The 26,149-nt window shown below is 46.4% G+C and overlaps 2 protein-coding genes across 5 annotated transcripts in view; both read right to left on the bottom strand.

The window, feature by feature from the left end:
* Positions 1 to 71: 71 nt before the first annotated feature.
* On the bottom strand, positions 72 to 12,802 carry DSN1 (DSN1 component of MIS12 kinetochore complex). The gene is given in 12 exon segments (XM_046679894.1): positions 72 to 754; positions 756 to 831; positions 1,411 to 1,498; positions 2,409 to 2,556; positions 3,894 to 3,968; positions 4,368 to 4,427; positions 5,905 to 5,992; positions 7,926 to 7,998; positions 8,588 to 8,661; positions 10,666 to 10,992; positions 11,222 to 11,270; positions 12,783 to 12,802. Coding segments are annotated over 11 exon segments (1,068 nt in total). The 5' UTR covers positions 11,256 to 11,270; positions 12,783 to 12,802; the 3' UTR covers positions 72 to 729.
* Positions 12,803 to 15,747: 2,945 nt separating this feature from the next.
* SOGA1 (suppressor of glucose, autophagy associated 1) overlaps positions 15,748 to 26,149 on the bottom strand; it is a 71,841-nt gene continuing 61,439 nt past the window's right edge. For all 4 annotated transcript variants that reach the window (XM_046678755.1, XM_046678753.1, XM_046678757.1 and 1 more), the window contains one exon: positions 15,748 to 23,920. In XM_046678755.1, the coding sequence (XP_046534711.1) occupies positions 23,300 to 23,920 (621 nt within the window). In that variant the 3' untranslated portion in view covers positions 15,748 to 23,299. The remainder of the gene's footprint in view (positions 23,921 to 26,149) is intronic.

Genomic DNA, 26,149 nt, shown 5'->3' on the forward strand with positions numbered 1-26,149 from the left:
CCTATTTACTGCTAAGCCCTCCCTGCCTTTTAATTTTTTATACACCCAAAATATACACAAAGACAAGGGAAAGCTTTTAATTATGTGCAATTTTATAATGCAGATTACTACAAAATATAGAGAACAATGAAAAGGGGTACTCAGATCCTTCTTGCCATGAATCCAAGATTTAGGACATTGAAAAGCACACGATAGACATCCAGACGTAGAGAATGAGTGGTATTTCTCTCAATTTGGACATCTTGTGAAGTGATATACGTGTCCACACGATCACAAGTCCTCGACCTAACATCACTTTCAGAGCCACACAAGAAAACTGGCCTCATTCCTTTACAACTAGAACTCAACTTGACTCCTAAAATGTCTCATTGGATTTGGTCCAGAATGACTTTAGGTTGTTTCAAAACCTGAAATACGTATTCACAAGATGAAGATTTCTGACCACAAAGGATATTTAAAAGAATGGGCTACTAGTTCTGAAGGTCATTCCAAAGCAGAAGTCTCAAACCTTTTGCACATTCTTGGAAAAATGTCTATACAACATTCTTTCGGGTGCATAAATTCCATCAGTTTTAGAAAAAAATGGAAGTGCTCTCCAGTTCGCCAGTTATCTTCAAAGGGAACAGGACAGATATCACCAGCTCACACTGCCATGCAGCCATCATGCACTGGGGCATTCTTCCCATCGTCCTCCTCTAGAGCACCTTGTGGCAGAAAGCCTTCATAAGGTCACTGACAAGATCTAGAGCAATGCGGTAGGTGGGTTTCGTGGGTGAAGCCTGAGCAGCTTTCGAGCTGGTGAGGGATCTAATTGTTGCGTGCTTCTCTTCCCTGCAGGGGAAAGGAGCCAAAACATAAATTTCAATCAAATTCAAATAACATTTATTGAAAACTTAATGTATAGACACTGTGCCAGACACTGAAGGGCATTACAATGACAAATAAGAGAGCATGTGTCCTCAAGGAGATGGCAGTCTGGTAGAAAAGTCAGCTGTAATTACAACCACAATACAGAGTGATAAATAACAAAATGAAGGTACGCCTAGCAAATAATTTAGGGCTGGAGGAGGTGAGGAAAAGCAATGGAGAAGTAATGTCAGTGTCACTTAGTGGATTCTTGAAGAAGGAAGAGGGAAAAAGGCAATAGGGATCTCTTAAGTCTTGGATTTACCAAAACAACATAGCTTGTGGAGATTTAATTCTGAGTCTACTGTGCTTCTGTGGAATTCACATCTAGAAATTTCCTACCAACTTTGAGTCCCCACAACATAATAGTTATTGTCAGGGGAAAAAAATCACTTGTTATAGGCCTTACCCTCTGAGATCATATGTTTTGAAGGGCAGTTGGTATCCAAAGGGCTATGAGATATACAACAGTGCAAGCTCTGCCTCCCTCAGAGACATGCTTACCAAGCTGTACTGACACCTTCTGGAGGCACTGGGAACTTTCATCCATAAAGGCACGCAGCTGCTTCACTGATCCCTGCAGCTCATCCATCTGCAGACGAAAGACAGCTGTGAGCTGTAAGGGTCCAGGGCTTCTTTGACGTTCCTCAAACACACCAGGCAGGCTCCTGCTCAGGAGCTTTGCTTTTGCTGTTCTCTCAACCCAGAATGCTTACGCCAGATGTTTTCTGTTTGCTCCTCCAGATCCACACTCCACTCTTCTCCATGCTGCTCTATGCCCCAGGAGGCTGACGAATATCACCTCTGACAGGATCCCATGTCCTCTGGCTTCTAGCTAGATTTGGCCAAGAGGGAGCCCAACTGGGAAGGAGCTGGATGAGGTTAGGGTATTTTTACCCAGCCTTGCTCACGGAAGGGTCATCTCGAGTTAGCTGTGTCTCTCAACTAAAGGTCATGGCTCTCTCAAGGAAGCCCATTATGTGACTTTCCTCCCAGATGCCACAGTAACTATTCCTCCCTCCCTTCCTTCAGGCCTAGGGCTAGTAAGAGCTCATCTGCCTCTAAGCTCCAGATCACTAACCCTGATACCCACACCTTTATACATAGCCCCTTTGTAAAAAAAAAAGCTCTCCTTGAACTACCCTATATCCAGTACCATCTGCTTCCTGTTGACACTTGGATTGGTATAACACTATTCTCCCAAATGTCCTCATGGCTCACTTCCTCATTTCTTTTAAGTCTCTGTTAAAATAGCACCTTAGAGGGACCTTCAACAACTGCTCTATACAGCTACCTGCTGCCCCCCCAGGCACCCTCTCCCTTACCCTGCTTTATTAGCATTTATCACCATATATTTATTTTTTCATTGTCACTCCATGTTTCCCCTAAGTAGAGTTAAATACGCTTATCTTATTACACGTATTTTCCAGGTCTTTTAATTTCCAAGGAGGACAAGGTAGCAAAGCTGGGTAACTCAATCGAATAAACAGGAGCCAACTCACCACCAAGCCCATCCAATCGAAGACTCTGTTCTGGTTCTGCACTATTTTCTGGTAGTCAGGCTTTGTATTAAGGATCTCACTCTGGGAAGACCCAAGACATGTAGTAGGTCCCACTCCAACTTCAGTAATTTTGGCTTCAGCTGGTCCTCTAAAAACAAAATAAAATAAACAAACAAAGATCTTTCAAGGTATTTTATAATTATTTTCTGGGGAAGATATGCAACAGCACCTATGGGGGAAAAAACCTCCCATAAGGCTTTATTAACCTGAATCAATATTCTTCCACCCCATTGTAAGTATAGGTTCTCTTATTAACAAGAGGTTCTGAAACAATTATCCAGTATTAATGTTTTTATATCACTGGACTCCAGGAAATGCTAGAAGCTTCAGGTCCATTTACAAAAAGGACTATACCTGGGGTAAAGCCAAAGCTTGCCATCCTCAGGTCAATGTCTGGCCCACTACAATTATCTAAAATAACTGAATACTATCTAGAGTTCATGGAAACTGATGACTCTTTAATAACAATACTATAGTTTACCCAGTGCTTACTGGGTGCCAGACACTGCTAAGCACTTTCCATTTAACCTCATTTAACATTCACAATAATCCAGTGAGGTAGGTACTAATCCCCATTTCCAAATGAGGAACTCCAGGCTCAAAGATAAGTGGCTTGCCCAAGGTCACAGAACTAAGTAGTTAGGATTTAAATAGAGATAGTCTGCTTCCAGAAGCATTCTTAACCAATAAGCTATACCCCATCAAAAGTTTTTATTCTGAAACTGCCATCTTACACATTATCTATCTTCATAAACAGAACATGTACAGGGTGAATAAAGTAACTGGTTACCATCAATGCCTGGACTGGGAAAGTTTTTCAAACCACGTTCCTCAAAGCATCTCTCTACTAAGGGGCTGCTTTTGCAATTAGGGTTTTGGCTAATTTTTATAGTTGCGTTTCTAGCTAAGATTGTTTGGGAAAAATGCTTAAAATCACTGCTTTAGATGGTCAATAAATCAAAATCTAGCCTTCATGACCCAGACAAAGATCCTCTCTCTCCTGTACATCCTCTTCCATCACCCTCTTTCATGTCTCTGTATCTCCAGGAAGGCCCTGGCCACCTGCAGCTCAAAGGCCATGTGCTCACTGAAGTCTCTTGACTATTGTTCTTGGCCCAGCCCCAGGTTGCAGGTACAGGGGAGAGATGTGCCTGTCTCCCCCAGGATGTGGAACAGCAGCCAAGGACACAGAACAGAGGCAATTCTGTTCTGACTGAAAATAGGGACACCAACTCTCCCCTCCCTCCCCTCTCACTCTCCATTTACAGTCAGAGAGCGCTGATACACACTTTACAGAGCTTTGATGAGTTGACTGAACTGTGAGAAAGAATTCGTCATTCAGTTTGTGCTAACAGAACTGAAATCAATTCAAATAAAACTTCACAAGGTAAAAGATGGCTTCCCATTTCCAGTCCTAGATCCAACCTGGATATGATCTCTTCAGCCTCCTCCTGGTAGCGCAGCAAGAGCTGATCCCAAGTCTGACGTTCTAAAGAAAATCTATAAAATCAGGAAAAAAGCCAGTTAATTTTTGATCATCTCATTCTGAATCACTCAGAGCAACAATAAGCACATTAGATGTCTACTCTGGTTCTAAGATGTGAATAAAAAGGTCATTAAACGATCAGAGAGCATGACTGATTCAGAGGATGTTAATTTAATCAAATCAAACAGGAGTTCTTAAAATCAAATTAACATCCTTATTCCCTAGACTCCATTCTATGAAAATGGCCATCAGTACAGCCCATAAAACCCCAATATGCAGCTTCCTAACATCTAGCATTGATACACTAGTATTAACGCACTGAACGGGATATTTACTATTCATTTTTCCAAGGTTTGGTTATTTCCCCAGATAATTTAGATTTTTCCAACAAAGGTCAGCTCATTTTTACTTACTTTGTTATATATTCCTTCATCTCTGCCACTGATGTTTCCAGAGATAAATCTGATGCTTTTCTGGAATACAGATAGGATTATGAGATTAACACAAATCTTTCAAGAGCACTTGCTTTTAATATGACACCTTACATAATTTTAATGGCAATAAAACAGGTTTAGAATTTATCTTTTGATAAATATTTATTCTGGGACTCTACCCCACTTTTGCACCAGGTAATAGCTTTCTTAGTGGTCTCTCTATCATTTATTTCTCTCATCAACTCCAATTCACACATGGCCAAATTAACCTTTCTTAAAACATTCCTTTAATTTTTTTCCTTGCTTAAAAACTCTGTGACTACTGAATTCAGAAAAGTCAAAAGTTCTTAACCTGGCACTTAAGGTTCTCTGTGTTCTGACTCCAACCAGCTCATTAACTTTGATTGCCACTGTTACCCTTTATCTATTCTGTCCCACATAATCCCACAGTCTCAAGAACCTGGGGGTTTCAATCTCCAAGCTTTTGTTCGCATCATCTTTTAGTCTCTTCCTCTCTCACTAATCAAAATCATAGCATCTTTTAAGGCCCAACAATACTTTTTCATATGTCCATCTAGTCTTGCCACTTAAACTGAAGCTATCCGTGGACAAGCACTGTGTTTTACTTACACCGATGGCTCAGCTCAGTTGGGTGATTAATTCCAATGGAAAAGAACCAGGCACTGAAAATGCCATAATTTTGCAGATGTATTTGGTTCTCTACCTGGCAAAGACAAATTAGTTGTGCCACTTTTCATGTTTTTCTACCAAAGCCTACGATACACAGCCTCTATTACCTCTGGCTGATGTAGCAGCCCGTGGCTTAAATGCACTGCATTAAAAGAGAAACTATGTTGAGCTAAAACATTTTTCATTTCCTAAAGACAATGTTAATTCTAAGAATCTGTGAAAAAGTAGACCTTTGTGAAGTCAAAACTTAAAAGTTCATGATGTAAGCCCAAGTGACACGATTTGCTGCAGGCAGGGGGTGGAGCGTTGGGCATGGCTCCCATAGAGGGCCTACCAGTTTGGGAGTGGGATTTAAAATTTTTTCCTAATATTCTTGCTTGCCAGCAGCTAAAGAACATAACTTTATCTCCAACTTGCATGGCTAGCAAAGATCTGAAAATGCTTTGCCTCTCGTCTTTCCATAGCTGGTTCCTTCTCACCATGCAGGCCTATAGATCTCAGTCCAAAGGTCAAATCATTAAAGGTCTTCTCTGAACACTCTAGCTAAAGTTGCCTACCCTCTCAAATCACCATCATATTTATTAATTTCTTAGATTATCACTATCTGAAATCATCATTTTCTATGTATTTGTTTGACTGTCTCTCCTATTACAATATATAAGAAAAGATCTCTTGTTTGACTTAACGTTCCATCTCCAGCATCTAGAAAAGCCTGGTACATAGGAGATGCTGGATAAATGTTTGCTGAGTGAATGAACAACTGTCTAATTAAAATTCTAAGTCTTAATTCAATTATAATTTAGGACAGAAGGGCAACTGCTCTTACTCTCTTGAATCTTCAAAACATTTTTGTAGAGTTCCATCACTTTCCAGTTGGTCTGCAAAATGTTTCAATTCTTCAGAAAGAGAAGAAGCTAGAGAGAATAAAATTATGTTATAAAATAAAGAGAATATCAATTTTCACAGTGAGCTGCTCACAAAGATGTAACATACTTAAGGTAGTCTCACCTCTAGGGTGCCCTGTTACATTCTGGTCCTCTCACTCATTCAAAAAAGTGATATAAATATGTAGAAAGATTTTATCTTTTTTCCTTTGGGTATGTATAGATAACACGGAAGACAACTCCTCTTTATGGCATTTATGGTAGTGTTTTTTGTACCTGACTGGTGAAAAAGTAATTAAAAATGTATACCTGTACTGACATTTCATTCTCTCCAAGAGATCTGAACTGCTGGCACTAGAAGGAACTACGTATTACAGAAGTCAGGCAACGGGCAAGAGCATAATGAGACATGTTGGAAGCAAATGAAGAATTATGGGCTTAAGCAAAAACAAGTCTCTGCTTAGACTTGGAAGAGTCCACAACCACATTCGGGTGAGGGATGCAGAGGGGAAAGGATACGTTAAAGAGCTATCAAGATAACCCTGGCATATCTACTCTAATGATGGTGATGGTGCAGTTCTGAGATAAACAATTTTAACAACAAGTAAGTCTGAGGCCATGTATTTTCCAGGTCTTTTAAGTGGGTATTATTTCTGACCCTGAATGATTGGGTAATTATACAGTAAGGAGAATAGCTATTTCCTAGAAAGCTGAAAATCACTTCCTGGGAAAGAATATTTGTGACGTGTCACAGCTAATTGCCTTAACATATAAAGAGTTCCTACAAATCAATATAAAAGACCCAACATCCCAATTTTTTAAATGAATAAAGGATACAGATAATACACAGAAAATAAGATACAAATGGCTCTAAAAAATACTAGAAAATGCTTATCCTCTTCAAAAGGATTGAAACTACAAAATACCTTTTATCATCTATTAAACAGTAAAAAAATCTAAAAGTTTGATAAAATTGTGTTGGTGAATGTGAGAAAACAGGTACTTTTATATTTTGTTGGAAAGAGAATAAATTGTTACAACCTTTCTGGAATGTTTATCATTTCACTTGACCTAGTTAATTCCAATTCTAGAAACTTATCTTATTTCTACATGAATGTGTGCCAAAAGGCTTGTGTAAAAGGGCATTCATCACCTCATTCACTGTAATAGCAAAAAACTGGAAACAACCCTAAAAGTCGTTGATAAAGAACTGGTTAAATCGAATATACTACATTTATAAAATGGAATATCATGTAGTTACTAAAACATCAAGACAGCTCTACATGTGCAATATGGAAAAATCTGAAAGATAAATTGTTAAGTTAAAAAAAAAAGGCAGGGCCAGCGCCGTGGCTGAGTGGTTAAGTTTGCATGCTCCACTTCTATGGCCCAGGGTTTCGCCAGTTCAGATCCTGGGCGTGGACCTAACACTGCTCATCAAGCCAGGCTGAGGCGCCCGCCGTCCCACATGGCACAACCAGAAGCACCTACAACTAGAATATACAACTATGTACTGGGGGGCTTTGGGGAGAAGAAGAAGAAAAAGAAAAAAAAGAAGATTGTCAACAGATGTTAGCTCAGGTGCCAATGTTAAAAAAAAAAAAAAAGGCAAGGTAAAGAACAGTGCGGAGTTTTTCTCATTTGATTTTAAGGTGCAAATGTTGTAAATGCAATAAATACCTCTGCAAGGCTACACAAGAAGCTGGGGGCTATGGCTGCCTCTGGGGAGAGGAACTGAGACTGGGGGTCAGGGTGGGAGGGAGGCTTTCTTTTCACTTTTCTACCTCTGAACTTCATAAATAGATATTCTTATTTTTTTCTAATGCAATTCCAAAAAAAAGGATGGGGGCTGGTTTTGTGAGGCAGCAGCTCCTTAAATGGGGATCCTGAGAGTGGGGCTTCGACTGACCTTAGAAGGTACAAGCCAAGGTCAAAGGTCACTCATTTGTTCTTAGCAACTTACCTGTGGCTCTAAAACTTTCAAGACTGAAGCCCTCAGTGCCTCTTAGGAAAGGTTCAAGTTTCTGAACAGAGAACTAAATAAAGAAAAGCATTTTCAGCACAACAACCAAGATTTTCCAGGCCAGTCCTGAGTTCATGTAATTTTATGATGTTTAATAAAGGTGATAGTAAATACAATTTAATTTTTACACCTAAGTATTTCATATAAACAAATAAATAGATCAGGAAAAAAACTCTGTTGCTCAGACTATACGATTTGATTTTTGGTTCAGGAAAAAAAATGGTCATTTAATTCACACACATGACTTGCTTACCTAAACTGACGTAATCACCAGTTAGCCATATAACACACACTTAATATGTAGTCAGACCTCAAATGCCTAAATTCTCATCATTTGCTGCTAATAGGTAAAAGACACAGGATTGGGGAGATCTCCGTTAGCTGCTCAGCAGAAGCAGCAGCACCAATGGAATCAGTAGTCAGCCGAGTCCAGGAAAAATCCACGTGCTGGGATTAAATCTGGCTTTTAAATTAATCCCAACTAGAGAGAATCTTAATCTTAACTGTTGCATCACACAGTATTGATCTCTCTTTGGGGCTGTGACAGTAACAGTTAAAAAAAGATAGAAAAAAGAAAGTATTTCCCCTCCCAAGAATCTCACCTCGAAACTGGAAAGCAGGAGAGCACCAAGACGTTTGCTTTCTGCTAAATTGACGCTGATGGATCTGCTGAGCTCTAACATAAAATGTCACATTTAAGCAGCTAGATACTTACACAGTTAGCAAAGTAAAAAAAGTGAAAATCTACCTCCCTCTTCATGCAGTTCAACTTAAGGCAAGAATACCCAAGCACCCTTCCCTAATCAAAGGGAGAATTCCTATACAGTCACATCCAATTTTTTCAGGATCACCAAGGAATAAAATTTACCCATTTGTGCATCTTAACTTCAAAAAGATTTAAGAACATTTTATGTATTGCATTAAAATCTTGTCTTGTTAAACAAGGTAGATAAAAAATAATTTAACTGTTTTTGATGTTTTATATTCAACATTTGAAGAGATGAGAACATTTGAACTTTTTTATGACAGGCACTGAGGTATGCTTTAAATACATTGTCTTAAGAGTCTTCTTATAAACTACAAGCTCCATTTCACAGTTGGGGAAACTCTCAGAGGAGAGATGACTTGTTTGAAGCCAGACATTGATGGAGCCAGAGTTCATCCCCAAGTCTGTCACCAAAACCTGTGTTTTTCCCTCTAACACCATGCTGCCTCTCTATAACAACCTAATAATAACATTAATAGTAATTATGTTGAACACTTGCTATGTAAAAGGCATTTTATTAAATGCTATACACACCACATTAAAACTTGAGGCAAACATCTTATCAATTCTATTTTACAGATGATGACACTGAGGCACAAAGGCTGGGTAATAGGTAACTTGCCCAAGGTCACACAGTGAGTCAGCCTGAACTGGATGGGCCTTATGCATAATAAAGCCACTGAATCCTCAAACAACTATAAGACATACATACTGTTCTGTCAATTATATCCATTTAAAAACATCAATTATTATACAGCAAAGGAAGTTTGCCTTGAGAATTATGAAAGAGACTTGTCTTTTCACCCTCCAGCTTCAGCTGGCTGTGTTTCTAAAGTTCTTTTGTCTCCTCTCTTGATTACTTCTCATTGCTGTTAGTCATGAAAAACAAAACACCTCTGCCTATAGCCAAAGAAACCCGGCAAGTGGTCAGGAATAACCAAGAGAACCAATCTTATCACATCAGTGATTTTCTGTTATACGGAATTTTAGGTCCACGTGTTCTGGGTAATCTTAGGGAACTGCTGTTTCTTGGCATACCTATGGAGTAAGGTGCATGAGCATAACTGTGGTATAATTTTCTGATACTGTAAATGGCTGTTTTTACCCAGATTTCCTTCTAGACATCAGGTTATCTGGAAGTGAGGTGATATCTTTAAAATAATCACAATAGGTTAACGTTTGAGTGATTTACTTACTATGTGCCACTATAACACTAAGTAGTGTGTTATATATCAACTCATTTAATCCTCACACAGCAAAGTAAAATAGATATTATTTCATCTTGCTTACTAATAAGGACTGTAGGGCAAAGGTGGTTAAGTAACCTGCTCCAGGTCACACAGCTTGCCAGTTCTTCCTAAAACATGCTAGACTTTCCACATTAAATCCTGTACTTCAATGCTTACTGTAAATTCACACAAAATCACACAAACCACATTCAAATACAGCATGTCTAAAAACTAGATTTTCACTCTAGATATTTTTATGTGCTCTTCCTTCTGACATATTTTCAGTTATAAAGCCTAAAATCAGATACAACACATCCACCTTCTGTTCCACTTTAGGATATGAGGCAGAGAGCCACAGGACATCTTTAATGCCTCTCCTCCTAGCAGAGGGTGAGTCCGACAACTGTAAATCAGACTTTCTGTTCATGGTACAGATGACAATGAGCAGCTAATAACATGATACAAATAGTAATAATACTGAACACTTACTAAGTGTTTGACATCAGTACTTAGAATATTCCTCTTATAGAAGAGGAAACTAAGGCTCAGAGAGGTGAAGTGATTTGCTCAGTCACACAGGTAGGAAGTAGCAAAGTCATGTCTATGGTACTATGCTCCTTCTGCCATACCTCACTGCCTCTTATCTGAGCTGGAACTCCACTGTCTTAAGTACATAGCACCCCACCTGTGATGCCCTGATGAAAGGGAAGCAGTGACTTCCGCCGGTTCATTTCTTTCATACTTGCTCGCCGCCAGGATTGCCTCCTGTCTTGACGAGGGGCAGACTGTTCTTGGGGGGTCAGATGAAGGGACGTGGACTGAAGTCCTTCCTGGTGGCTGAGATCACAACTTCCCCCCTCTTTAGGGCTAGAGCCAAGGTGAACTCTTTCCTGTGAAACGCCTTGAGTCATCTCCAGGGAGGCAGACGATTTACCACACACTTCAACAGGGTTGGGATCTGATTCCAATTGATGATCTTGAGTCTTAGACATCACTGGTTCCTCTTCTAGCACTTATTATAAAAGAGTCAAAATACAGAATCAAACCCACCAAAAGTAAGTACCTATGCAAAAAGGTGGAAAAAGAAAATGCAGGCCCCAGATCATGGAAACACGGAGGAAGCATCTCAACACATACATGAATATGCGACTCCAAAGCCACCAGGAGCCAGGAAGATATCTCAGTACAGCTCAGAACCTGAGCCCAAGGTAAGAGGTACTGAATTTCATTACAATACTCACTTTCTACAGTCTCTGATCTCATCACTGAAGTCATCCTGGGTGGAGAACCCTGGAAGAGGAAAATGAGGTGATCTGTTCTCCACATTTCAGCCCTCATCTTGCTGGGGCTTTGCTACCTCAGAATAGGCCTGTGCTTTCCACACTCTCTGAACTGCCCATCTCTGCCCCACTCTACCTACCTGACAGGGCTCAGCCCAGTCCCACCTGACCCACCCCCTCCAGAGAATATCAGCAGGGTTCACTGCTTCCTGTTCAGAATTTCCAAGTTATCACTAGGATCCTCATATCTCCCTTAACACCTCCCTCATCTTATTCCCCAAATGCTTTGTGTTTAACTAGTCCCTAAATCCCTAATTCAGTCGATGGCATTATGATCTACATGGTCTTCAAAACAAGAAATTTACATCATCCTTTACTTCTTATTAACACACCAGATCCAAAGGCCTGTCCACGCTACCTCCAACAGTCTCTAAGCCTTTCCTCCATTTCCGGTTACCAGTTTAGTTCAGGTTTCATAATTTCCACCATCTCTCCCCCACGCTCCCCAAGAATCTAACAGCTTCTCTGCTGGTTTTCCTACATCCAGCATTGCTCCTCTCCAATGCATTTTCTGGACAGCAGCAGAGATCTTTCCAGCGTATTCAACACCTTTCAGAAGCCAGTCCCAACCTGCCCGTTCCTGCTCTCTCCTGCCATTCCCATTCCCTGCACCACTTCTCAATCTCTGCACACAGCGCCTGTAAAACTTATTCATCCTTCCCAACCCAGCTCAAACGTGAGGCTTTCACATCACGTCTCTGGCAGGGCTGCTTGCTCCACCCCTTGGTCTCCCTAGCACTGGCGTAAAGCCTGTTTACACGGCTGTCTCCCCAGCCAGACTGTACTCCTAGGGGCTGTCACAGACAACCGACTGGAAGAGGGCAGGGACAGGACTGAGGCATCTCTGCATCTTCCGAGTTGACCTCCCGTCCCAGCAGAAATCTGTACGTGGGGGATGCTTAGTAAAGAAAAACGAATATACGTCAAAGGGCAACATGGGAAAGATAACAGAACAAGGAAGGGTAGGTCAAGGATCTAAATGCCCACAGATTCAAGCCCGGACAGTAACAGCAACAACTGTCCCTTGTTACGCGCTTTTCATAGGCCCTGTCTATGTAAGTCCGCACTTAATTTGCATCGTCGCCTCATCATCCCATTTAATCCTTTCTACAGCTCCCTAAGTACTATTATTAATTCCACGTTGCAGATAGGGGAACTGAGGTTCAGAGGGGCAAAAGCCTGGCCCAAACTTGTCAGGGAGCCAGCCTGGGGCAGAGGCGAAATTCGAACCCAGGCCTCCAGCCACCCCAGCCCTCAACCACTGTTCTGGAATCCAGACCGTGTGCTCTGCACACAGGCCCCGAGCGAGCGCTGCGGCCCGCCCTTGGGTTTCCTCTCTCCCGGAGGAGGCTGCGGCGCCCCCGGTGCCCCCAGTCCGCCTGTCGGGGGGGCGGCGACGCCAAAGCGGCCTGTGCGGGGCTGAGCGGCGCCGCTTCCGGGAAGAGGCCTGCGACTTCCTGACCTCAGAGCGACGCCCGCCCAGCCCGGAGCCTCCGTCTCTGAAACACAAGGCAACAGACCCCTTTCTCCGCAGCCCCAGGTTAACCCGGGTCCTCCCTGCGCTACGGTGACCGCTCCTTCCTGGTGCCAGGCCGCTGCGCCGCCTGCCGTGCGCGCCACCGCCGCCGCTTCCGAAACTCCCGCCAACCAAGGGCGCATGCGCGGCCGGCGGACTCGAGGCTCGCGCACGCGCACGCACGGAACGCCGGTCTCCTTCAAGGCGCATGCGCAAACTGGCGAGCCCAAGCACTTGCCCGCCTTGGCCCCGCCTGTCTAAGTCCTTCGCGGCACGGAATTGGCCGTGTTACTTGTTCCCCAGATACACAATATCCCGGGACGACGCTCCTGGGACCCAGTACACCATCGTGTCCTTTGCTCTGGACGAGCTCAGAACCATCTAAGATAGGGAAACAGACCCAGAGAGGTACTTGCCAAAGGAATATAGTGCATTAGTGGCATCTGATGTCCTGCCCCGTCGCTAAGCCTTGGTCCCCCCTACCCTTATCTTCTTAACTCCGAAAATGTGGACCGTGACTCTCCCAGCGCGGACTGGAGCTGTGTGCTCAGTTTCCTTCACCCTCTCCCACTCCTGCTCTAGCACTTTTTCTCCTTTTTTGGCCCCTTCGATACCTGGCAAGTTTGAGAACACTCCTTGGCAGGCTCATGGCAAGTCACCCCCTCCCCAAACTGCTTGCAGCTCTCTGGCCACCCACACTGCTTCTTGCCTCAGCATGTTTGCTCAGCTCTTCCCTCTACCTGGGACCCCCTTCCCTGCTTGTTCTTGGCAAAATTCTCTTAATTTTAAGCCCCAGCTGAGGACTCATCTCTCTTAGAGCCTTCTCTGAGGCCCCAGGCTGAAAACCAGGTGCCCCTTTTGTGCTCCCAGGAGCCTAACCTGTGCGTTCCACTATCTCTTGCTGGCCTGAGAGCTCCCAGAGAGCAGGCTGCTTCCTCCGTATCCAGCATGATGCCATCAAAATGTCCCCTTGCAATGTACGGTCCTTTCAGATCTGAAACCTCCAAATGTTGAATTAGGAGCAGTCCACAAATTCTGAAAGAGGGGTGGAGGAGCAGCAGCTGGAATGTGACTGTAGGCATCCTTCCATCCTTCTGGTGGTAGGCAGAAATCTGCCTTCCTGAAATTTCCACCCAGTGGTTCCAGCCTGTTGGCTCCAACAGTCATCTGAAAGCAGAGATTTGCTCTTGGTTGTCTGCATATCACTTTCTGGGGCTCAGGAGTACCTAGTTCTTTCTATGCCCACCCCTCTCCTTCAACTCCTCACTGGTCAATGTCCCAAGAACGGAACATTGTTCCCAGCCAGGGCTGGCCATCCTACGGTACAGTGAGAATACTGCTTCATGAAATCCAGACCCAATACTTCCTCTATGTCCTTTCCCTGTTTTCAATTCTTCCATGGTTCCCTACCATTCACAGGATGAGGATATTCCTTCCTTTGTAAGGCACTGTGTGATCTGACCCAGCCTCTTCTTTCATCACTCCCCACTCCAGTGACATCAAACTTCTTTCAGTTCCTCAGTTCTGCTCTGCTTTCTTTCTACTAGGCTTTCATACATGCTGTTCCCTCTTTCTGGAACCATCTCCCCTCAGTCTCCTGCCAACAACCTACCATCATCCCCTTCATCTTGTCAACATCTCAGCCTTAGGTGCCAGTTCGGTTGTCCCTTCCTCTGTGAAGCCTTGCCTGATTCCTCTTGGCTTCCTGAGCACCCTGAGCTCCCCTCTGCCATTGACATTTGCTCTCCTGTCTTCCAAGCTCATCTATTATATCCTCAATGCCTAGCACAGCCTGGCTGTTGTTAGGCCCTCAAAAAAAAGAGGAGACTGTAGAATTTTCATGTGGTAGCCAGCTTCCAAGATGGCCCCCAATGATCTCTGCTTCCTGGTGTTCCTCTCTTGTGTAGTCTTCTCCCAGAGTGAACAGAGATGGTCTGTATAACCAACAAGATATTGCAGAAATGATGGTGTGTGATTTTCAAGGCTTAGCCATAAAAGACATTGTGACTTCTATCCTGCTTTCTCATAGATCACTTGTTCTGGGGGAAGCCAGCTGCCATGTTGTGAGGATACTCAAGCAGCCCCAGGGCGAGGTCCACATCAGTTTCAACTGATGCCTCCTGCCAACACTGACTTGCCAGGCAGATGAGTGAGTCACCTTGCAAATGGGTCTTCCAGCCCCAGTCAAACCTTCACATGATTGCAGCCTGATTGACACTTAACTGCAACCTCCTGAGACCATGAGTCAGAACTACCCAGCTCCCAAATTCCTGACCCACAGCATCTGTGGTATAACAAATGTTTCGGGATAGTTAATTATACTGTATAAGATAATTAACCCATGTCAAAAATGTCCAGGGGCTGGCCTGGTGGCACAGCACTTAAGTGCACACATTCCGCTTCGGCGGCCTGGGGTTCCCTGGTTTGGATCCTGGGTGCGGACATGGCACTGCTTGGCAAGCCATGCTGTTGTAGGCGTCCCACATATAAAGTAGAGGAAAATGGGCACAGATGTTAGCTCAGGGCCAGCCTTCCTCAGCAAAAAGAGGAGGATTGGTGGCAGATGTTAGCTCAGAGCTAATCTTCCTCAAAAAAAAAAAAAAGTCCTTTTTTTCATGATAAAATTAAGTTTAAAGTCTTTTGTAGAAAGGCTCAGTTCCATTTTTGAGTACTCTGCATTTCTTTCTCAGTGGTCATCTCCCACTTCATGGGAGACTCTGGGGTGTCAGCAGTCAGCAGCCGGGAACACCTGCTGGCTCCTCTCAAGTGGCCCCAAACCAGCAAACTGGCTGTGGCATTCCCAGGGCTCCCTCCTTCCCAGGCAACTGGGGGTAGGTTAGAGTCAGGTGTCAAATCTGTCGGTGCCCCACCCACCCTGCAAGAGAAATCAAAAGGAGGCCAAGTCCATGGAAACTGTTCATATGACATACTTTATTTCCAATCTACAACCATTAAAAACCCTTTGTAAGTTTACACTGTACAGTTATTCTCATGTCTGAAATCAGACACGGGGGCAGGGAGAGCTGGCGGATCGGACCACGGTTGTCCTAGCACCCAGTCCATCCTGGGAAGGAGCCTTTTGAAGACAGGAGTGGAGAGGAGAGAACAGTGGACAGGAGAGGCAGACAGTTTGGCCCAAGGATGCCCTTGGTCCCTTCCCCCCAAAAGGCCTTTCCCTGGGGGTCCCCTAGGGCCCACAACTGCAGGACCTGCACCAGGAAATCAGGCTGGGCAAGAAGGGGGCTTCACAGTATTGGTGGGGGTTGAGGGGGGCCCAGAGGAGGAGGAGGGACAGCTTCTGGCTCTCTTCCCCAGACGCTGGGGGTTGGAGCTGTTTTTTGGCACTGTCTACTGGACGTGAAAGAAGGGGGAGCAGGAGCTAGGAATTCAGGAGTCTTTCCTTGAGGAGGAGTTAGGTTTCTTGTCATTTGAGGAGAGGCCATGAGCCTGTGGTGAGGTTCCCAAGAGGTAATGGTCAGGGGCTTTTGTCTCCTGCCCCCCTGGACTCCCCCCTCACTCCCCCTCCCGCCCCCCACCTGGCTGGTACGACCCTACACAGCCTTTTGTAAAACCCAGACAAGTGGGAGAGGTGAGCAGAGCTGGAACCAAGCCAGGGGCAGGGAAAGGAAAAATGCACGCCTTCTCCCTGCCCTCCAGCTTCCAGGTGAGGAGGACAGAGTTTTGTTTTGTTTTTGGGGGGCGAGAGAGTTACCAATCTCTCAGGAGTCCAGATGAGGTTGGTGTTTCCCACCTGTTCCTGGTCTGGGCCAGCCTCTGTCCCTCCCCAGGCCACACTGATCGAGAGTCTAGATCAGCAGCTGGCAAACCGCTGTGTCTATCAGAATCACCCGGAGGGCTTGTTAAACCCCAGCTTGTTCCAGATGTTCTAATCCGGTAGGTCTCGGGTGGGGCTGATACTTTGCATTTCTGTCAAGTTCCCAGGTGATGCTCCTGCTGCTTTGAGAACCTCCAGGCATCTCATCCTCAGCAGCCTGGTGCCCCAAGGCAGTGCCAGGGAGCTGGGCCACCGCTGGCAAGGCCCAGCTTTAGAGTCACCAAAATGTCTGAGGAGCTGCCAAGAATAGTCTTGTGGGGAGCCCCCCTGTGCGGAGAAGTAAACTAAGGCACAGAGATCAGTAGCAGAGCTGAGAGAGGAGCCAGCGTACCAGGGCCCAGTGGATAGAGGATGGTGATGGAGGGCCCCGAAACACGAGGGGTACTCTGGGCCCCTAGGGATCATCCCGGTCCTCATCATAAAATCAGAAAACCAGTCAAACTCAGACAAGTTCAGAGATCTACCCAGACCTGGGCCAGGGCTCCAGACTCCCAGCTGAGGTTCCTTCTCATGGGAGCAGCCTGAATGGTGTCAGAACAAAGTGAGACTAGGTGACCAGGCCCCAACTACCTCGGCCTTCAAGGACGCTTAGAAGAAACCAAAGCTCCTTTCCTTGGGGTCTGGGGTCCAGAGGGCTGGTGAAGGGCAGGACGGGAGAGGAGCAGGGCTGATGGGATTGACAAGGGAGGGTCTAAGGAGGATGAGCGAGGAGTAGGGAGGAGCCCCGGGCAGGGGACTCAGGCCCATTATTATGTCCCCAGTCCCCTTTGGTTCTTGGCTCTGTGGACTTTGCAAACTGCAAACCCTGTTGGGAGGGGTAAGCGGTAGAGCCAGGGTGAGCTACAGGCTCTGCCAGGATGAGCTATTGCAGAGGCCGTGAGGCCCAGGGGAGAGTGGAGAGGATGGTGGGATGTCAGATGGACAGACAGATGGACGGACGACCAAGGAGTGAGAGAAAAGAACCCAAGCCAGGCTGCATCTGCTTTGCAAACAAGACCATGCAGGACTGGGCAGGGTAGAGGAGTCCAAAAAGGGGGATCCAAGCCCCCCCAACATACATACTCCCAGTGGAAGGTGCTGGGGTCCTGCCGGGAGGCTGTGGACAGAGAGGACAATGTGGCTCCCTGGTGGGACTGGGGGATGTCTTTCTGGGCTGGAGGGTTGCTGGGGCAGAGCCCAGTGAGAAAGGCTGGCATAACTGATGCCGCCTGAGGCTTTGGGGAAAGGTGCCCCCTTTGGGGTGAGAAAACACAAAATAAGTAAAAACGAACCTAGGAATACAACCAGATCTGAAAGCAAACATGGGGAGTTGAGAGACCACAGAGACGGGAGGATGGGAATGTGAGCCTGAGGGGACGGGCAAATCCATGGGAGGGGAGCCAAGCTGGGGAGGCCGCTCTGGGAGGGCTGAGGGGTGGGTGCTACGAATAAGCCTGGGGCCCAGAAGAGGAAAACCTGGCCGTGGGCCAGGGCCACTCAGTTTGCTAGTGAGAACTAGCTGGAGCAGAGGAGGGAGGAGGAGTGGAAGCTTGCTGAGGAAGATGATAAAAGAGAGGATGGGGTTCAAGCAAGATCACAGAATGGCAGGCTGGTGCCTCATTCACCACTGCGGATACAGAACCTGCTGGGAGTCTGGAAACCTGGGTTCTGGTCCTGCCTCTGCCTCTAGTTTGCTGTGTGACCTTGGGTGAGCCACTCCCTTCTCTGGGCCTGATTCCTCATCTAAAAAGGTGAGGGGGTTCGACACAAAAGGACAAATATTGTATGATTCTACTTGTATGAAATACCTAGAGTAGGCAAATTCATAGAAACAGAAAGTAGAAGAGAGGTTACCAGGGGCTGGGGGAGAGGATGGGGAGGTATTGTTTAGTGGGTACAGAGTTTCAGTTTGGGGTGATGAAAAAGTTCTGGAAATGGACAGTGTTGATGGTCGCACAACATTGTGAATGAACTTAAAGCCACTTAAATGGCTAAAACAGTAAGTTTTATGTTATGTATATTATGCCACAATTAAAAATAAGTGAGAGAGTTGGTCCAGATTATTTTGTGGTTCCCTTTCTATTCTCTAAGACTAGGGCCAGGTTGCTGGGGGGCTGGCCTGGGACCAGTGTGATCAGACCACTCGACATCTGTGAGGAAGCTTATGCTTTTCCAGCTAGACTCACAGGCACAGTATTGTATTTGGTCCTCACCACAGCCATGTGAGGTGGAAGGACATTCTCCCACTTACAGCTGGGGAAATTGAGGCATACACTAGCCACATGATCTGGGGACAAGGTCATTCAGGTTGGTGGCAGTTTATTATTACTTTATAAATAGTGACCTGGAAACATCCTTGCATTTTAGGTTCACCTCAGGTTTATACTGCAACTGGCCTAGTGGCCTTTGAAGAAAGGATACATGCTGTAAATTAGTAGCAGAGGAGTTTGTCTCCTGGGGTAAATATGCTTGCTTCCCATGACTAGATGACAAAACTTACGAAACCTGATGTGTTTCTCTTTTTACCATGGCTGCCAGGAAACTCAAGAGTAAAATTTAACTGCAGGATTTGGAGAATTACATCAGATAGATGGGGGAACGATACTTCTTCCTGCTTTCTTTCTTTTTTCCATTGTCTTATTAAACCTTATGACTAAGATTCTAAATCGCCTCTGATGCTTTTTGGAAATTCTCAGGGTAATTAAACCAAATCAGAGCTGAGTTGAAGACCAAGCCCCCTAATTCCTAGCTCAGTGCTCTTTTAAGATACAGCATCGTTGGGGCTGGCCCCGTGGCCGAGTGGTTAAGTTCGCGCGCTCCGCTGCAGGCAGCCCAGTGTTTTGTTGGTTCAAATCCTGGGCGCGGACATGGCACTGCTCATCAAACCACGCTGAGGCAGCGTCCCACATGCCACAACTAGAAGGACCCACAACAAAGAATATACAACTATGTACTGGGGGGCTTTGGGGAGAAAAAGGAAAGAAAATAAAATCTTAAAATAAAAAAAAGACACAGCATCGTGGTGATTGATTAAAAGAAAGATGGCCTAATGGTCAGGGCTGTGAACCTAAATGGTGTGGTCACTGGTGCCCAGGATCTCCCTGGAAGTTTGTTAGATATGCAGATTCCTGGCCCAGGAGGCTGAGGTGGGGCCCAGGAAGCTGCATTCTGGACATGTCCTCTGAGGATTCTGATACAGGGGGTCCCTAGACCACCTCCGGGACACACAGGTACCAGTGATTTGGAGTGGACTGTTTTCACGTATGGGTTGGGCAGTGGCATATTCTGGGTGTCCTGCACCTGCACAAAGCCCCCAGTGGGGCAGTAGGTTTACACAGCAAGCAGGACAGAGTTGGGCTGGAGGATCCAGTGGACCCAGGTTCTAGTCGAAACTTGATGACTTTCCAGTTAGGTGACTCTGGGATGAGTCCTGCACCCCAGCTTCCTCATCTGCAAAATGGGAGCACTAACCCCTGTCCTGCCGTGGTTGCCTCCCAGAGCTGTCCCTTAGAGGTCTGAAGGAGCTGTAGGATGGGGAAGCAATTTCTAAATAAGAAAGTGTTCTAGGCAGGGGGTTGTTATTAATGGAAAGATAGTGGGAGCTTGAGGGGCTGGTGAGGGTAGAAGGCTGCTGAGACTGGGGCGACATTCTGGATGATAGGAGAGAAGGAGGAAGGGTCTGGAAGTTGGTGGGCAAGAGGAGAATAGGCTGGATGATGAAACCATGAAGGGTGCGTGGGGGCGGGCATGATGGAGTCATGTTGGCAATCAGGGTATAAGAAGGTCAAGTCTCTGGGCCCTCAACTTTGTCACCCGGGAAAGCAGCTGGTAGAGGAGCATCCTTGGGGAGACCAAGAGGTGGGGCCCGTTCTAAGCTCATGTTGGAGGGGATTTTAAATTGTCAGCCGTCGGTGGGAAAGAACTGAGAGGAAAGAAGTGCCAGGGAGACAGGGAATTAGATTCTGATGTCTTGCGCGTGCAGGGTCTAGGAGCCTCTACTGCGCCAAAGTGGTTTGAATTTCATTTCAAATATAGACGTCATTGCCCCCAGGAGGGTCTAATTTGGCTCTGGGAAGAGGTCTGATACCAGAAACTTGAGGCTGCTGAGTTTAGGGTCAACTGTGTTACTGGTCCCCATTTCCCCCCAACCAACTGGTAGCAACACCATGGACCCAAGTCTGGCAGTCTGTAGGGGATTAGGACCCCAGGTTTCCTTGGGACTTTGATTGAAGAGAGTGGAGATGGGGAAAAAGGAGAAGGATAAAGGAGGAGGAAGGTGCTAGGAGTAACAGGGTGCAGTGATAGTAGGAAGGGGAAGAAAGGGAGGAAGGGCAGTGTTTCTGTGGGTCAGGCAGTTTTCTGCTTTGGGAATGTTACCAAGACTTAAAAGGCATTTGAAGAAACAAACCAACTTAGAAATTACATTCCAAAAGAGTAGAGAGTTTTTACAAACGAACCCCCCCACCCCAAAAAAAGAAAATACAACAAGTTACTAATTAAAAAGCTAAAAATCAAACCAAACCAATATTTACATGTAACATTTTCAACCCCATCAAGCCCCATGTCCAGAGGCTTCTGTAGGAACAGTGATGAGTGACCTTGCACAGTGACATGCAGGAAGTGGAAACTGGGACTTTACTGAAAACCAAGATCTGGAGCCTCTGACACCGGCTGGGGGTCAGGTGGCCAGGTACTGAGACAACGCGGATGGCAAGGACAATCTTGAACGAGGACGATGGTAAGGCTGAGCGGTCCGGAGGCTGCGGGGTTCAGGTCTCATGAGGATTTCTCCCCAGGGCTGGGAGCACAGCCTCTCTGGCCCTCTGCAGCTCGGGGAGGTGGCAGAAGGCCTCTGGTGGCTTGTGGCCTGGTGTGAATCCCCTCACCTGGAGATAATCTGGGAGGGGCCCTGACCTCTTGGGTGAGAGCAGTGGCATCTCAGAGACCCCATCGGCCTGCCTGCTCTGCCCACACAGGTCACTATGGCATGAGGAAGTGGCTGGTGGACTGACATGATGCTGATGGTCTGCCAATAGGGAGTGGAGATGAAGGACTTTGGATAACTGGTCCAGGTGACCCTGAATGGGCAGGACTGGGAGCTGGCATGTGGGAGTGCAGAGGGATCTCCTGAGTCCTGGCGGCAAACTAGCAAAGCTGCTGGCTTTTGGTCTTCCTGATGGGGAATTCCACAGACAAGCTGCTTCATCCTGGTGTTTCCACTATGGGCCCCCAGCCAGTTACAGGAGGCCCACATGTGTGCATGTGCGCGGGTATGTTCACTGGCAACAAGGGGGAGGCCAGAGGAGGCCTCCTTGCCACACTGCAGTGAGCCACGTCACAGTCTGTTGATGGCTGGGGCAGCTCCCATGGGATGTGGGGAAGGGTGGGCAGCAGAGTTGGGGTTGGGAGAAGAGCCGCAAGAGGCCATAAGGCTAAGAAGAGGCTGGTGAAAAGGCCGGCAGGCTGGTGAGAACGGAGGCAGGCTGGCAGACACTCTCAGATCCATGTGCAAAGCTGCAATAAACAACATTCTCGAAGTTCGGTCCTGTTTTCCTGCGAGTTCTCACGTGGGGAACCTGGAGGGATCTCCATGCTCTCGATAGAGCCTTAGTAATCCATGTTTGACTCATTAAAAAAAGGTGTGAGAGGGAGGGAGGAAAATGAGAAGGGAGATGGAGAATGTTGGGGAAGTGGTGACGTCGGTCCAGCCCTCCGCCCTGTCGGCGAGCACTTACAGACTGACCACCGAGGCTGGGCGAGTACCAGGTGCTGACTGAAAAGCAATGTTGAGGCCAGCTGGTCAGCGGTGTTGGGGGAGCATGCTGCAGGGCTCCAGCTCTGCTGGGGAGCCCTCCAGACCTGACCAGGAGACCAGAGCTTGGCTGCTGAGCTGCCTCATCCACATGGGGGACCCCATGCCTGTCCATCGTGTTAGAAGGCTTGCATTGTCCCAATGGCAAGAATACTTGTCTCAACTTCCAATAAATTACCTTAGGGACTTTGGGGTAAATTAAATTAATAAAATAAAGTAAAACCACCTTAAATAGTTATAGTAAGAAAAATTCAAATAAACAACCTAGGCAAGAAATGTGTTCCCAGGCCCCAGTCTACCACTGTGTCCAGGGCACGGGCCTCTTAGAGTGCTCCTTGGCCTGGCCTGGCCAACTGGGAGTCTCTTCTTGGTAATATCTTTGCCCTCCACCAGCTGCTGGATGTAAACACAGTGGAGATGTGGCGCCCTTCCAGGCTGCCGGGAAAGCAGCCCCAGCGATCAAGTCCGTAAGCATTTAGGCATTTGTGTACCACGTCTTAAGACTGACTACCTATTTCTGTCCTCAAGGAGTCTCCTAGGAAGGCTGGGGCCCCCTGATCACATTGGTAAGGAAGGCAGTTCCAGGGAACCCCCCCCCCCAACCCTGAGCCCCACACATTCCCACTTCGTCTTCCAGTCTTTGCTGCATCCAGGCTCTGGGCAGGGAGATCCAGGGCTCCAGGATTCCAAGCAGACACTTGGCCCTGGCTACGGCCCTATCATACTCCCTAGAGTCAGAGTAATCCAGAGCGAGTGGCTGGGAGGAGGAGTAGGCGGAGGGAAGGAAGGGTTGGGGATGGTGCCCAGCCCGGCTCCACCAAGAACCCTAAACAGAGCCTAGAGCAAAGCCTGTTCTTCTCCTCGGTGTTTCCTCCCCATGAAGGGGGATGTGGTGGGCAGGGAACATCTCCGTGAGCCAGTTCCCGGAGGGGTGCCGCCAGAAGTGCATCCTTTCCTTGGCCCTTGGAGAAGTGGGTGCAGGCAGAACCAGGCAAGGCTCCCCCTCAGGACCCAGGGATTGGCTCCCAGTGGATCTCTCTGTAGATGCTTGCAAAGCCCAGTTTTGGTCTTTCTCCCGCTCACAGCCTTCCCCTGGGAAGTCGGAGAGCACCACCCAGCGGTCAGCAGGAGACTCGCTTTACCTGGATGGGAAAGCTGTTCTCTGGCAGTGGTGCAGCTGCTGTCTCCCAGGGCGAGATGATGCTGAGGGCCCGGGCTCCTCGCCTTGTCTCCTCTCCTCTCCACTGGTTCCCTTCGGCTATCCAGGGACTGGGCTGGTTGAGGCGGGGAGCTCGGCTGCTCTGTCACTCGCTGGGGGGGGGCTGCCCTCTCCTCCCCACCCCAGCCGGACTCTGAAGGGTGCAGCCTACACTTGGAAGGAGAGTGGCGGATGGCAGAGCGGGATGGCCGGGCAAAACAGGAGGTGAGAGACTGTGTGCTACAGTCACAAACAGAATCCTAGGAGGAGGGAGGGAGGACGTCAGGAGGAGCCGGAGGCACTGACCACCCAGAGGTTGGGTGGCCAGCCAGGCAAGGAATTTGGACTCAGCCATGCCCAGGGACCACTTCCCAGGGGCTGTAGCCCCTCTTTGGACCAATTTTTTAAAATTGTTTTTCTCCCATTAGAGCAGTAATGGATGTTCACAAATAACGCCCCAGAATGTAATAAATTCTGGAATATACAGAGAAGAAAGCAGACATTATGTATGGTCTTACATATCAAAGATAAATTCTCAACACACCACACACACTTATATTTACCAAAATGACCTCATCTCCTATAGCCTATGTTACAAGTGCAAAACACGAACACTTTTCTGTCACTATGTATGTCTAGGTCTTGTTCTTTTTAATAGCTGTATATTATTCCACTGAACAGAAATACCTTATTTCTCCAATTCATTTTTGATGTGTATTTATGTAGTTTCTAATTTTTTACTATTACCAACACACAGGGATAATGTTTAAAAGTGCTGCTGAAGAACTAGAATGGTTGGTTCAAATCCCAGCCCTGCCTCTTACCAGCTGTGTGACCTTGGATAAGTTACTTAACCTCCCTGAGCCTTGATTTCCTCCTCTCTTAAGATGAGGGATGTATTACCCTTCTCAAAGTTGTTGCGAGGGTCAAATCAGATATGGTATGTAAAGCATTTAGCATAGCACCTATTAAGTACTCAATAAGTATTAGCAATTTTTATTAATAATGCAATACATTTCTTTACACAAGTATGTTTTCCCACCTCTGTGAATATTTCCATAGGCTACATTCCTAGGAGAACTACTGGTTAATGGGTAGCATGGACATTTTAAATACTGAAAAATATTTGGATCAACTTAAAAACCAACATTCAAAATACTGCCAGATTTCTACCTTTGTTTCTTGATGTAGATGTGGTTACATGGGTGTAATGATTAATCTTATGTGTCAACTTGACTGAGCCACAGGGTGCCGAGATATTTGATCAAACATCCTAGGTGCTTCTGTGAGGATGCTTCTGGATGAGATTAACATTTGAATTGGCAGCCTGAGCAAAGCAGGTTGTCCTCCCCAGTATGGGTGGGCCTCCTCCAATCAGTTGAAGGCCTGAATAGACAAAAAGGCTGACTCTTCCTGAAACAAAGAATTCTTCCCGCCTGATGGCCTTCAAGCTGGGACACTGGCTTTTTTCCTGCCTTCAGACTGAAACATTGGCTCTTCCTGAGTCTCAAGCCTGCCAACCTTTGGACTGGAACTACACCGTCAGCTGTCCTGGGTCTCCAGCTTGCCAATTACAGATCTCGGGACTTGTCAGCCTCCACAATCACATAAGCCAATCCCATATATATATATATATAGGTTCCTATTGGTTCTGTTTCTCTGGAGAATCCTAACACAATGGGTGTGTTCAGTTTGTGAGAATTCAGTGAGCCATATTCACACCCTACGAGGGGCTGTAGAAATTGGACAAACTCTTTTGAAAAAAAATTTGGCAACATTTCTCAAATACCTTTAAAGGTTTATACTCTTTTATCCTATAATCCCATTTCTGCAACTCAAACCTAAGGAAATAATCTGAAATGTGGAAAAATGTTTTTGCACCGAGATGTTCACAACAGCACTGATTATAATAGGGAAAAACTAGAGACCACCTAAATGTACAATGACATACAACTGGGTCAATCAAAGCCCTGCCACCTCTCTGTGTCCCCACCCACAGCCCTCACTGAGTGCACCACAGACCACGTGATCCTGGCCATAGCTGACTGGACCAAGGGGGTACACTGGACTGTAGCTGGACCAATCAGAGTCGCCTTCTTCCGGAAATGTGGAACTGGGGCAGAGGGGTTTGAGTCAGTCTCTCTTAGGTGCTTGAACTGGAAGATGTTAAAAAACTAGAGCTGGGACAGCCCACCTGAACCATAAGCAAATGCAACAGAGAGAGAGGAAGGAAGAGAACATCACAGAAAATGAATCTCAGGAGAGAAGAGCAAGACAGAGAGAGAAGCTGCTGAGGCCTTTGGGTCCCTGCCCTTGGGTTCCATGAGATACTCTGCTATTCCCCTTTCTGCGAAGCTAACTTATAAGTATTCTTTTACTAACGTGCAAGTAATCCCTAACCAAATCTGGAATAGATATCAGGAGTGGGGTGTGCAGCAAAAGATTCTGAGAGAAAATGGGAGCATTTCGGATTGAGTCTTGGTGGGGTC

Source organism: Equus quagga, chromosome 12, assembly GCF_021613505.1.
Source record: "Equus quagga isolate Etosha38 chromosome 12, UCLA_HA_Equagga_1.0, whole genome shotgun sequence".
NCBI classification, from domain to species: domain Eukaryota; kingdom Metazoa; phylum Chordata; class Mammalia; order Perissodactyla; family Equidae; genus Equus; species Equus quagga.